The sequence below is a fragment of the Hylobates moloch genome, unplaced genomic scaffold, assembly GCF_009828535.3.
Source record: "Hylobates moloch isolate HMO894 unplaced genomic scaffold, HMol_V3 SCAFFOLD_10, whole genome shotgun sequence".
NCBI classification, from domain to species: domain Eukaryota; kingdom Metazoa; phylum Chordata; class Mammalia; order Primates; family Hylobatidae; genus Hylobates; species Hylobates moloch.
The window spans coordinates 65245356-65259575 of record NW_026652285.1 but is presented as its reverse complement, the minus strand read 5'-3'; the positions used below and the strand labels follow the sequence as shown (position 1 = coordinate 65259575).

At 43.5% G+C, this 14220-nt stretch overlaps 1 protein-coding gene across 4 annotated transcripts in view; it reads right to left on the bottom strand.

The window, feature by feature from the left end:
• ZNF484 (zinc finger protein 484) overlaps positions 1-12711 on the bottom strand; it is a 44779-nt gene extending 32068 nt beyond the window's left edge. The window contains exons 1-2 of one of the 4 annotated variants that reach the window (XM_032164535.2): positions 3923-4184; positions 807-851 (exon numbers count right to left, since the gene is read on the bottom strand). In XM_032164535.2, the coding sequence (XP_032020426.1) occupies positions 807-821 (15 nt within the window). In that variant the 5' untranslated portion in view covers positions 822-851; positions 3923-4184. Of the gene's footprint in view, positions 1-806; positions 1076-3922; positions 4185-12367 lie in introns of those variants that run through there. The other 3 variants (XM_032164536.2, XM_058445947.1, XM_032164534.2) reach the window with 3 other exon arrangements.
• Positions 12712-14220: the final 1509 nt, after the last annotated feature.

The window sequence follows — 14220 nt, the reverse complement described above, 5'->3', positions numbered from 1 at the left end:
AATCAGAATCTGAATTCAAATGCAAGTAAAGTGTCAGAAGCACTGTTCTATAAGACAGCAACAGAAAAACTGTTAGTGCACGTTCTTTCTTTCTTTTTTTTTTTTTTTTTGAGACAGAGTTTCACTCTTGTCACCCAGGCTGGAGTGCAATGGCACAATCTCGGCTTACTGCAACCTCCGCCTCCTGGGTTAAAGCAATTCTCCTGCCTCAGCCTCCTGGGTAGCTGGGATTACAGGCGCCTGCCACCACACCTGGCTAATTTTTGTATTTTTAGTGGAGACGGGGTTTCACCTTGTTGGCCAGGTTGGTCTGGAACTCCTGACCTCACGTGATCCAACGTGATCCACCTGCCTCAACCTCCCAAAGTGCTGGGACTACAGGTGTGAGCCACCGCGCCTGGCCTGTTAGTGCACTTTCAGTAGGGTTGCTGTTGAAGACTGTTCTGTCATTAACCATCTGAAGATCTATCAAAAAATTTCTCAAACATCAAGAACCATGAAATCTTTACCACAGATGAAATAAATTACTTGTTAATTTTATTAATATAAACCATGTATCCAATTTCCATTATTGCCATGTCTTTCAGGAAGATCAGAGACAATTTAACAGTTCAAAGTTCATGACTGTGTAAGACCATATATTCTAAACTTGACTTGGGGTTGACAGTCTCTTCTTCATTTTATCTGATCTTGGTTTTTATTTATTTAGTCTTGTCATCTTACTATAGGAATTGGTAGATGTCTCCTAAAATCCACTAAAAGTAAAAGAAAGCAACAAATAAACAGATGAACAAATAAGAACTCACCAGGGACTTGGTCATTTTTGGCTCTTCGGACAAAGGGGCAGAGATCTGAGAAAACAGATGGGTAGAGATACCCATGAGAGAAGGAACTGTGCCAATGTCACACATGGACACATACATCATTTAGTGCCCTTGCACCTTACTCAAAAATTTATTTCTGGAACTACCACATTAAAATATCATCCATCCATATTGTACAAAGATTTAAGTACAAAAGTTTTACCATAACATGGTTAATAAAAAAGAAAGATTAGAAACATTTAGATACTCAATAATTGTGGATTGCTTAAATGCTTTATAAAATATCCAAAGGATATACTGTTCTATTACATTATTATACTATCTGATTTCACAGGCCCTTCAAGTTATCATCAACTGTGGTACCTGACTCCTCACTACCACTCTTCAATCTGTTGTAAGTGTCAACTGGTGCCCAGAGACTCTACTCCCAGAAGCCATTACTGAAACCTCAGATTCACTGATTTCCATGCCTTGCTGCCCATGAGCCCTGCATCCCTCATCCTACAATACGTGATCACAGAGTCTTCAATTCCTCTACCCTAATGGTCCTCGCTCTTTACCAATCAATCCCACGTCCCCATGACTGGCCTCTATGCCTGTATGACTACCCATCATGCATCTCCATCAGCCATCCCAAGAGTCCCAATCCTAGGCACACCTGTACCTGCACTGGGGCCTTATCACACAAACACATCTCCCACCACCGACACAACTAGGCTATAAACTCCTCCACATACACAAACAGGAACTCAATCAATGAACAAATCAGGGGAAATTCTTGAATGTATAGAATAAATTTATAAATAGAAAACACTTCTTTTTTTTTTTTTTTGAGACGGAGTCTCGCTCTGTCACCCTGGCTGGAGTGCAGTGGCGCAATCTCGGCTCACTGCAAGCTCCGCTTCCCGGGTTCACGCCATTCTCCTGCCTCAGCCTCTCTGAGTAGCTGGGACTACAGGCGCCCGCCACCACGCCCGGCTAATTTTTTGTGTTTTTAGTAGAGACGGGGTTTCACCGTGGTCTCGATCTCCTGACCTCGTGATCCGCCCGCCTCGGCCTCCCAAAGTGCTGGGATTACAAGCGTGAGCCACCGCGCCCGGCTAGAAAACACTTCTAAATCTAATTGTGAAAAACCAGACTATTTACAGAGGAAGAATGAAGGAAATAAGAAAACTCTTCATCTGCAGTACTGAAAGCTAAATGATGTTGGAAATAGCATCTAAAAGACCACTCCTCTGTCAGGGCCAGAGAGACATTTTCAGAAATAAAAACACTTGCAGAGTATCTCTGTCTTTGAGAGAAATACTGAAAGAAGTAGTCCAAATAAATGTAAAATGAATCACACAATAAATCTTGAATAGGAAAATATTGTTTAGCAATAATTCTTGCAAAAGATATATAATTATAAAAAAGGACAATGTGACAATGTGATAAAGAGGCCACTAAAGAGAAAATAATACCCTACGATAATACATTCCTAATAATCTCAGGAAAAAAACGGAAAAAATGGGGTGCAGAATGGAAACAATGAGCAGAAATTTCATCAATCCAATGAAAATATTATATAAAGAAAAAGCAGAAAATAAAAAGAGCTAAATAGTAAACATCAAATGGAAGGCATAAAATCAGATAAATCATTATTACACTAAACTGAGATGTAAAATTCTATCAATAGAGACTGTAAATTGGATTTGAAAAAAATAAAAGTATCTATTGTAAACAAATAGGTAATCTGACACAGAGACAAATATGGATATAAAATAAAGCTCTGGGCAAAGACACAATATCCAAATGCAATAAAAGTAAAAACAAGGGTGGCAATGTGAATATCAAAGTGGAATTCGATGTTAAAAAGTGTTTTTTCTTTTTGGTCGAAAAAAGGGATCCTATAATAATATCACTTAATATATGAAAAAGGATAAAAAAATGCACTAACCATTTAGTGTATGTATGTCCATCCCTCAGATACACAAATAAAATTAGCAAAAAAGCACATATAACTGCAAAATGAACTATTAAAAGTGATTTTTATTGTATCTCTTCCAGAATATGAAACAAGTAGACCAAAATTAGGAAAGATAAAGATTTGAAAAATACCAACAAGCAAGATTTAATTAGAGAGAATTTTGGCCCATACAACAAAATACAATTTTTCTCTTATATCTGTTGAACAAAGTTCATTGAGTAACTTTGCTTCAAGGAAAATCTTGATAAATTGTTAAAAGTTGAGACTTGATAGTCTGCATTTTCTGACAATACAGTAAAATAAAAAACAGCTAAAACACACTTTAATAATTTGGGAATGAAGAAACTCTCCTAAATAACTAAGAATCAAAGGAAACATCAAGATGAACTTATGCATTTCATACATAAATATGTACTTAAGAAACTTTACAACCCTAAATGTATCCAGCATAAAACTTAAGAAAATAAGGGAAAGAACAACAAATTACATCAGAAAGTGGGAAAAAGAGAAAATACCTAAAAAGAAAAAGAGAAAAATTAATATTAAAAGAGTAGGGAGTATTTTATTGGACATTTCAAAATGTCCAGTAAAATAGATAAACCTTTCAGACGCTTGATTCTTTTTAAATAGAGAGAGAAAGAATGAATGACATATAAATATAATAACCGTAATGATAAAGGAGCTACTAGTCTGGATATGAAAGAGAACAGAATGGAAATGGAAACATGCAATTCTATGTAATATATGCTTTAAATCTTTAGCAAAATATATCATGATAATGAAACAGAAACGAAAATATAAACAGATCGGTACATATAAAAGAGAGGAAACTAATTAAGATGTGCATCATTCACACTCCTCATCCCTCCCCCACAACCCCACAGTCCGCCCTCACTCCGCCCTCAGATCCACCACCAGACAGAGACCCCCAGTCCCTCCTCACGCCGCCTGCAGATCCACCACCAGAGACCCCTCAGTGCCCCCTCACTCCTCCCTCAGATCCACCATCAGAGATCGCTCCGACTTCCACTATTCCATCCACTGATCGTCCCCATCACTGACTGGAGGGCTCACGACAGACATCAGAGATTCTTCTAGCTCAGTTCACAGATGCTGCCATCCCTCTACTCACCTGCCCCTCACCCACGTCCTATCAGGACAGTGGTCATTTGCTTCGGGCGGTGACTATAGTCGCAAGAACCAGAACAGGACCCACTTCCTTTTAGTCAATGCCTCCCAGGCCCAGAGGTACTTCTTACAGCGCTGCCTGGGTGTGCGCATGCTCAGCAGTCTTCGTGGCCGAAAGTTGCCAGTAGTCAACATGGCGCTTTGCCAAACACGCTCCCGTTTCAGAGGCTTAGGCTGGGCGCCATTATGGCGGCGTCCATGTAGACACTCTGACCTGTGGGCGGCCATGTTGAGGTGATGTAGAGACTGAGGGGCTGAGGGTTGTCGAAAGGAAACAAGCAGAAGTCTGTCCCATCATACTAAGCCAGGACACAATTAAAACCTGTCACCTCAGGTTACAGTCTTTCTCCAGTGCTTCTGTGGACACAACAACACTGTTAACCAACAGGAACTAATCAGCATTTATATAACACCACAAACGCAGCCGAATACACATTTTATTCGTGTCGATGGGACACTTAGCAAGATATGAAGTAACCTGGGCCATAAAACAAATCTCAGCAAATTTAAAACAACTGAAATCATACAGTTTGTTCTCTGAACACAATAGAATTAAACTAGAAATCAGTAACAGGAAGATAAAAGGAAAATCTCCAAACACGTGAAAACACATGCTAAATAATCCATTGTTCAAAGAGAAAGTCTCAAATTTTTAAAATACATTGAAATGAATGAAAGTGAAACACAACATATCAAAATTTGTGGGATGTGGCTAAATCAGTGGTGAGAGAAAAATGTATACCACTAAGGGCTTACATTAGAAAAGAAAAAAATTTCAAAGCAATAACCAAGCTCCCTCACATACTGAAAAAAGAAGAGCAAAATAAACCGAATGCAAGTGAAAGAAAGGAAATAATAAGGATAAGAAGATAACTCAATAAAATGTAAAAAGAAAAATAGAGAAAAACCTATTAAACAAAAGCTGGTTCTATAAATGTTAATAAAATTGACAAGCCTGTAGAGGAGACACAAAATATCAATATCCAGAATGAAACAGGAGATACCACTGTAGACCATGATGAAATCAAAAGAATAAAGAGAATACTACAAACAACTCTACAAACATAAATTTCACAACATAGATGAACTGCATTAATTCTTGAAAAAGCACAAATTCTCTCTTACAACATGAAATAGTTATGTTGAATAGCCCTAGAACTGAAGTCATAATTTGAAATATCTGAAAAAGAAATCTTCAGGATTAGAGATTTGGATAGCTAGATCAGAGAATTCTAACAAACATTTAAAGGTTAACACAAATTATATCCAGTCTCTTCCAGAATAAACGATAGAAAGAAGACAACAGAAAGATATTCCAACTCATGAGGCCAGTGTTATTCTGATATCAGAGCTAAAGACAGAAGAAGAAAAGAAATCAGTATTCTTCATGAATATAGATGGAAAAAATTCTCAACCAAATAATAGCAAAAATAATTCAACAATATATAAAAATAATTTCAAACCATGAACAAGTGATATTTATTCCAGGAATAAAAAGCTGTTTTGGTATTCAAAAATCAATTCGTGTAACCCACCACATTAGCAAGCTAAAGATAAGCATATTACATGATTATGTCAATGCAGGAAAAGCACATGAAAAAATTCAACACTCATTTATAATGAAAAAAAACTTTCAGGAATTAGGAACAGAGGTAAAATTTCTAACTTTTAAGTTAGAAAAAAATCTACAGCTAACATCAAACTAAAAGATGAAAGAGACTGAATGCTTTCCCGTTCAGTTTGGGAAGAAGGAAAATATGTCCGTGCTCATCATTTTTATTCTACATAGCTCTGGAAGACCCAGCCAGCTGACAAAAATTCTCTCCATAACCAGACTCTAGCCATGCTCCTTTGAACTCTCTTGCCAACTAAACCCTGGCTTTTGGGCTTTTGTGTTGTCTATGAATTGCCCAATATTAGTAAGAATCCTAGCAAGGCAATTTAGTCAGAATCCTCCATCTTCATATCTGATCACCATTGATATCTAATTGGTTTTCTTAATATCTACCATCCCCAGGTGATAACTGATCACTATTGATATCTAATTGGTTTTCTTATTATCTACCATCCCCAGGTGATAACTGATCACTATTGATATCTAATTGGTTTTCTTATTATCTACCATCCCCAGGTGATACCTGATCACTCTGGCATGGCTTCAGCAAGAATTCTGTGAGGTCAGTTTAGCCAGATTCCCTCCTATTAGTAATTTTCCATACACTACCACCCCTCCACCCTGCTCTGTGGCTATAAAATTTCTATTCAGAGGGAAACCTGAATATATGGAAACTAGAGATTACTGCAAGACCCTATTGCAGTAATCTCTATATCTATTGCAATAATCCCTCTAAATAAAGTTTGTCTTACTATTTTTTTAACAGGTGCCACGAAAAGTTTTTTCTCTAATACAGCTCAACAAAACAAGTCTGAAATAGAAGAATAAAGTGGGAGGAATTATTCTACCCAATTTTTTAACTTTTTACATAGCTACAGAAATCAAGACAGTGTGGTATTGGCAGGGGTATAGACAGTTCAATCAAACAGAATTGAGAACTCAGAAATATTTCCATACAAGTACAACCAACTGACTTTTGAAAAAGGTGCAATATGAATTCAATAGTAGAGTGGTTCTGGAGCAGTTAGATACCATAGACAAAACAACGAACCTCAATCTAACCTCATGTCTTTATTAAAAAAAAAAGGATCAGCCGGGTGCGGTGGCTCACGCCTGTAATCCCAGCACTTTGGAGGGCTGAGGCGGGAGGATCACTAGGTCAGGAGATTGACACCATCCTGGCTAACAAGGTGTAACTCCGTCTCTACTAAAAATACAAAAAAATTAACCGGGCATGGTGGCAGGTCCTGTAGTCCCAGCTACTGGGGAGGCTGAGGCAGGAGAAAGGCGTGAACCCGGGAGGCGGAGCTTGCAGTGAGCCGAGATGGCGCCACTGCACTCCAGCCTGGGCGACAGAGCGAGACTCCCTCTCAAAAAAAAAAAAAAAAAGATCATAGATCTCAATGTAAAAATATGAAATTTAATGATAAATTCTTCAGGTCCTAGGACTTGATGAATAATTACTAGACATGACACCAGAAAAGCACAATCAATTATAAGAATTTATTAATTGGATGTTATCAAAATTTAAAACCTTCGCCCTGCGTAAGAGCCTGTTAATAAAAAGAGAAAGTAAAAACTGGGAGAAAACTGCAAACCACACCTGATAATCCATATCTGACAAGGAGCTCATATCTAGAATATTGTTTAAAGTTTTCAAAAGTCAACAACAACAACAACAAAAAAAAATCCAATTAGAAAATGGGCTAAAGGCATTAACAGATATTTCACTGAACAGGATATATTGATGGAAAATGAGAAAATAAAATAACTTTTATCAGAGGAATGCCAGTCCTTTTAAATTATCAAGCCCAGAGAGACATTAAAATAAGACAGCAGGCCCCGCGCTGTGGCTCACGCCGGTAATCCCAGCACTTTGGCAGGCCAAGGAGGGCGGATCACGAGGTCAGGAGATCGACACCGTCCTGGCTAACACGGTGAAACCCCGTCTCTACTAAAAATACAAAAAATTAGCCGGGCACAGTGGCAGGCGCCTGTAGTCCCAGCTACTCCGGAGGCTGAGGCAGGAGAATGGCGTGAACCCAGGAGGCAGAGCTTGCAGTGAGCCAAGAGTGCGCCACTGCACTCCAGCCTGGGCGACAGAGTGAGACTCTGTCTCAAAAAAAAAAAAAGGGAAAACTGCATGTCCTGCACATGTACCCCGGAACTTAAAATAAATACATAAGTACATAAATAGAATTTTTAAAAAAATCTTAATTGTATGTGGGTAGGTCCCTTTGATTGAAAGTGAGATAGAAGGCCGGGCGCAGTGGCTCACACCTGTAATCCCAGCACTTTGGGAGGCAGAAGCGGGCGGATCACGAGGTCAGGAGATCGAGACCATCCTGGCTAACACGGTGAAACCCCGTCTCTACTAAAAATACAAAAAGAAATTAGGCTTCCTTTCGTCCTTCCTTCCTTCCTTCCTTTTCTCTTTTCTTCCCTCTGTTGTCCAGGCTGGAGTGTAGTCTGCTCCCTGCAGACTCCCTGCCTCCGGCTCCCCTGATTCTCCTGCATCGGCCTGCGGGCTGCCTGGGATTGCGGGCGCGCGTCACCACCCCTGCCTGGTTTTTGTCCTTTGGCTGGAGGCGGGGTTTCGCCATGTTGGCCAGGCTGGTCTCCAGCTACTGACCTCGAGTGGTCTGCCCGCCTCGGCCTCTCGAGGTGCTGGGACTGCAGACGGAGTCTCTCTCACTCGGTGCTCGGTGTTGCCCGGGCTGGAGTGCGGTGGCGTGGTCTTGGCTCGCTGCAGCCTCCGCCTCCCAGCCGCCTGCCTTGGCCTCCCAGGGTGCTAGGATTGCAGCCTCTGCCCGGCCGCCGCCCCGTCTGGGAGGTGGGGAGCGTCTCTGCTTGGCCGCCCATCGTCTGGGATGTGAGGAGCGCCTCTGCCCGGCCGCCGCCCCGTCTAGGAAGTGAGGAACGTCTCTGCCCGGCCGCCCCGCCCCGTCTGGGAAGTGAGGAACGCCTCTGCCCGGCCGCCCTGTCTGGGAAGTGAGGGGCGCCTCTGCCTGGCTGCCCCGTCTGGGATGTGAGAAGCGCCTCTGCCCGGCCGCCCATCATCTGCGAAGTGAGGTGCGCCTCTGCCTGGCCGCCCCGTCTGGGAAGTGAGGAGCGCCTCTGCCCAGGTGTGAGCCACGCACCCAGCCCGATGTTATAATTATTACTATTACTACTACCTAAACAAAAACATTTTAATTAAGTAAAATGATACAATTATTGCTATTTTGCAAGATGATTTAAAGATTAGGTCGCATTTTGCATATCCGATATTGGAACAGCATTTATAATTCATAATTGGTAGCATTTAAAAAATCATCTTATTAATATAGAAAATAGTAGGGTATCACACAATCCATGAGGTCTTACATTAAGTAGAATACGGTATACACAGCAGGTCTAGGGCAGTTCTAGGCATCTAATTGACACTTAAATACATTTTAATTCCTAAAAGTACCGTGGGGAAAGAGCACTGAAACAACAACATAGTTTTAAAACAAATTACTTCTTACCTTGATTTTTTTTAATGTGAAGCTAAAGGAAACTAATGATTGAGATGAACAGGTATGGCTCATTTTAGATTACACTTAGATTTACAGAATATATGTAAATCAGACTTTCCAATTATTCATATTAGTATTTAAGACTGATAAATTTTTCAAAAGGGCAGTTAAAGGTTATCTCTTACTGTTTTCTACCTTCAGAAATGCTTTTGCTTGGCCGGGCGCGGTGGCTCACGCTTGTAATCCCAGCACTTTGGGAGGCCGAGGCGGGCGGATCACGAGGTCAGGAGATCGAGACCACGGTGAAACCCCGTCTCTACCAAAAATACAAAAAATTAGCCGGGCGTGGTGGCGGGCGCCTGTAGTCCCAGCTACTCAGAGAGGCTGAGGCAGGAGAATGGCGTGAACCCGGGAGGCAGAGCTTGCAGTGAGCCGAGATCGCGTCACTGCACTCCAGCCGGGACGACAGAACACCGCCTCTCAAAAAAAAAAAAAAAAAAAAGAAATGCTTTTGCTTGAAAGGTGGGAGGAAAAGCTTCAATGAGATTAAGTCCTACTATTCCCATTTTAAATCTCTCATCTTGCTCAGGCAGAACAGGTAAACAAAGTTTTTAAATATGGAAGGGTCCTGAGAGATAGTGTAAAATGTTTGCTACATAACAGGTAAAATGTTTGCTACATAACAGGTATTCAGGTTATGTTTGATGAATAAATGTATTGATAGAATACAGTTGGGGAGCTCAATATTTTTAAATACAACTTTTATAAACCAGTATTTTCGTGATAGTAATATTATTTGCTATTTGTTATTTTTATAAGACTACAACTGTAATGAAATGATTAATCTATCATTGTTTGCATATATGTAATGAATCTATACATAAGAAAAACACATATACATAATATGTACATAATAAAATCTGCAAGCACAGGTAAAAAGATTCCCTTTTTACTTCTGAAGAAGCTAAAAGTTCAAACAAGATAACAACCCTCAATAATAATGATAAAAAATAGTGAGAAATTATTTTTATCTGTACAAGATTCATATTTCTCTCTTCCCAAAAATTATTCCATTAATAATAAATTTTTACTAGAAGTTTTACAAATGCTTACTTCAGAAATCAAAGGTAAGAAAAAAGAACAAAATGCTCAGAAGTTACAAATTTTATCCTATTTTGTACATAGTTTTGGCTAACATAAGACCACAGTATGTTTGTGTGTATGTGCAAGCAAATTGATTTTTTTTTCCTCACTGGCTATAACAAAATACATCTTCACACATCAACATACTTCTCCACCTATTGCCACCTTCAATGGCCACATATCCATTCTATGGGTTCTTGTTAACATAAATGCTGAGAAAAACAAAGTGCATGTATCTCTATTTTCTTTTTCTTTTTTTTTTTTTTTTTTGGAGACAGAGTCTGGCTCTATCCCCCAGGCTGGAGTGCAGTGGCACCATCTCGGCTCACTGCAAGCTCTGCCTCCCGGGTTCACGCCATTCTCCTGCGTCAGCCTCCCGAGTAGCTGGGACTACAGGCGCCCGCCACCACGCCCTGCTAATTTTTTTGTATTTTTAGTAGAGACAGGGTTTCACTATGTTGGCCAGGATGGTCTCGAACTCCTGACCTCGTGATCCGCCCACCTCGGCCTCCCAAAGTGCTAGGATTACAGGCTTGAGCCACCGCACCCGGCCATGTATCTCTATTTTCTGAAGGCATTTTAATACAATGGAATTGATGGGTAAAGGGCATATACATTTTTAAAATGTGGTAATGATCTCCAAATTATCTACTTGAAAAGTCATCAGCAACTTAAACTTCAAGCAGCAGTGTAAGTACCACTGCTCTTCATTCTCACAAACACTGTGGATAGAACACAGTCTCATTCCTCTTTTAACTTAAATTCTCTTGTGAGAAACACTAAGGATTTTTTCCTATGTACATAAGTAACTTGTGGATCTGCAAAAAAGTACTTTGCTCACTTTTAGAGTTCTTTTCTTGTGGATTTGATTGGAAAGAATTCCCTGTAAAATAAAGATGTGCTTTTTTTCTGTATATATATAACTGATATATATAACATATTATATTAGTAATATATACAATTTGTTATACATATAATCAGAAATATATATCATATTATATATGATAAAGAATAACTTCCCTGTAGGATGAAGATACACTTTTCATCTGAATATATATTTTTATATATTAGTAAAATATATATAGTAAATATTTTTCAAGTGTGTTACCTTTTGTTAATTTTTTTCTGATACACAGGGGATTTTAATTTTTAGTTTGCTAAATCAATCTTCAGAATGCCTGCTTGCGAGGTCATTCTTAGGAAGGCCTTTATTAATATAAAATGTACCTGTATAAATAAGTCTTTGTATTTTCTTCTGGTACTTTTCTCATTTGGCATATGTAAAAATTTCGGTCTAAATTCCATCAGGAACTCATTTTTGCGACATAAAATTCCATTAGTTTTCTTCACACAGCAGGCATTTTATTAATAACTCATCCTTTCCTACTCATCTGAAATGTTACCATTATCAATCCCTATGTATATATCTTACATATATTTCAGTTTTTTTGGATGTCCTATTCTGTTGCATTTATTTATCTGTGTTTTTAGCTGTTAGTAAATAATTAATTGTGGGAATTAATAGCACATTTTGATATCTAGAGGAGCAAGTCTTTTTTCACTCCATTATGAACATTTTTAAATGTCATCACAATAGTAAGGTAGACAGTGTCATGCAAAAATGATAAACCTTGATATTTTTATTCGGTTTATGTAAAACTGATAAACATAGAAATAGCTCACATTTTGAGAAAAATGAGTCTTCTCATTCAAGGAACCCACGTCCCATTTCCAAGTGTCCCTCTAAGAAGCCCCAGTAAAGAACCTATCTACCTAGGTGGATTCGGATGTAAAACTGACACAGGGTTTAATCTGAGAACTCTTCGCCTACTGAAAATGGCTCATGGTATTTTTGACATGGGAATGAGTTCTCATTAGGCACCTCCCTATCATGTATATGGCCCCATGTTTTAAACGTGTATATGCTTAACTTTGTGAGTTAAATCACTCAAATTCTCCACCAAGTGCTACAGACGGGGAATTGCCAGCGATGGAAAGCAGCTGAGGCTCCACTTGGCCCTGCGGCTCCGAGGGTGCCCGGCGCCCTCCAAGGTCCCCGCCCCAGGGGCTGCGGGGCTGCAGGGAAGCCGGGCCTGGAGCCCCCTCCCACCGCGGGCTGAGCCCCCGCTACCTGTCCTTTCTGCCGCGGGCGTCCAAGTCCCGGAACCTGCCCGTCAGGCAGAGCTCCACCTCCGCGGCGTCGCCCTTGATGGCAGCCCTGTGGATCTTCCGCAGTTCCCAGTCCGCGATGTGGTACCCCCGACCAGCGTACTCTTGGTCCACGGAGCCCAGGAGCGCCTGGCCCAGGCCTTTCCCGAAGCTGAAGAGCTTCCTCATGGTGGCGACTTCTCAGACGCCCACCACCCGCTCCTGAGCCGCCGCGGCTCCTCGTGGCCTTTCCATCCCCACCCAGCCCCAATCCGCGATCCACCCCCACAACCCGCGATCCACCCCCAAATCCAAGATCCACCCCCAAACCCGCGATCCACCCCCAAATCCAAGATCCACCCCCAAACCCGCGATGTAGCTCAGAATCCCGATCCAGCCCGGTCCACCACAGCCTTCAGCAGCGACACTAGCAGCCTCCGACCTCTCAGACCGAGTGAGCTCCACGAAGCCGTTAGGCGCGCCCCTGTAGCTCAGCGCTCCGATCTCTCAGACCGCGTGAGCCCCGGCTAAGCCATTAGGCTCGGCGCCTGCAGCTCAGCGCCAGCTCGGACTCCGGAAGCCGCTCCCGAGTCCGTGTGGCCTGCAGGGGGCTGCTGCAACTCGGGCGCAGGCGCTGCTGGCTTGCGGGTTCTCCTGGGCTCGCGCGAGACGTCCCGGAATCGCAGGCGTGCATCCCTTCCGGCCTGAGGGCACGTCTGGCCGTGACTCCCGCCCCGCTCCTCCTCCGAAGAGAGATCTGGGCCGCTGACAGGGGCCCTCTGCAGCCACGGGGGATGGGACTGGGGGGTCGGTTCCCGCCCCGGTGCAGCCGCCGCCGGGCAGACCGCCTGGCTTGGCCGCAGCCACGGCGACATCTAGCCCCGGTTCTGCGAGGCTGGGAGCGCCAGCCGGCTTGGGAGTAGCCAGACAGCTGTTGCCAGCAGGTAGAGGGCGCCTGCAGCTTGGGCGCCCAGGTGGTGGAGAATGGCCTGGGCCGCCTCTGGATCGTGAGTGCACCTGGCCTGAGAGCCCGCCAGGCCCTGCCCCGGCCGGGCTCCTCCTCTGCTAGAGCTGAGGACGTCTAGCCAGTGACCCTCTGCAGCCACCGGGGATGGGGCTGAGGGCCGGTTCCCGACCCTGTGCAGCCGCCGCAGGGCAGACCGCCTGGCTTGGCGGCAGCCACAGGGACATCTGGCACCGGTTCTGAGATGTGGGAAGTGCGGGCGGGCTCGGGGGTTGCCTGGAGGCTGCTGCCTGCACACAGAAGGCGGCTGCAGCTTGGGTGCCCAGGCGGGCTGGAGGTGCATGGTCTGGTCGGCCTCGGGATCGCCAGCGCGCCCAGCCTGAGGCCCCCAGGCCTTGTCTCCCGCCCCACTCCTCCACCAGAGGGAGATCGGGGCCGCTGGCATGGGCACTTGGCAGTCACCCCTGATGGGGTTGAGCAGAGGTTCTCAGTTCTCGTCCCTGTGCAGCCGCCGCCGGGCAGAATGCCTGGCGTGGCCGCAGCCACTGGGACACCTCGCGGGCCGGGCAGGCCAGGGGGTGAAAGCGCTGGGAGGCGGGTGCCTTCTTGCCCTGTGGCGCCTCTGGGCCCCACGGCTTGTTGGCCTCCGGCGCGCAGGACTCCCCAGCATCCTGGGCGCCGGCCCGCTGCCCGCACGAAGTCAACTCAGAGAGGATGAACTTCGGTTGCCTTGTCTGGCTGGGCTGCCAGGCGGGGCAGCTGACCTGTTGATCAGGTGGCTTTTTTCACCTTCTTGCTCACAGGACAGCGGGCTGGGAAGCCAGGGGCCGCGGGGACTTGGGGCTGGAAACCACATCTGCCCACAGCCGCAG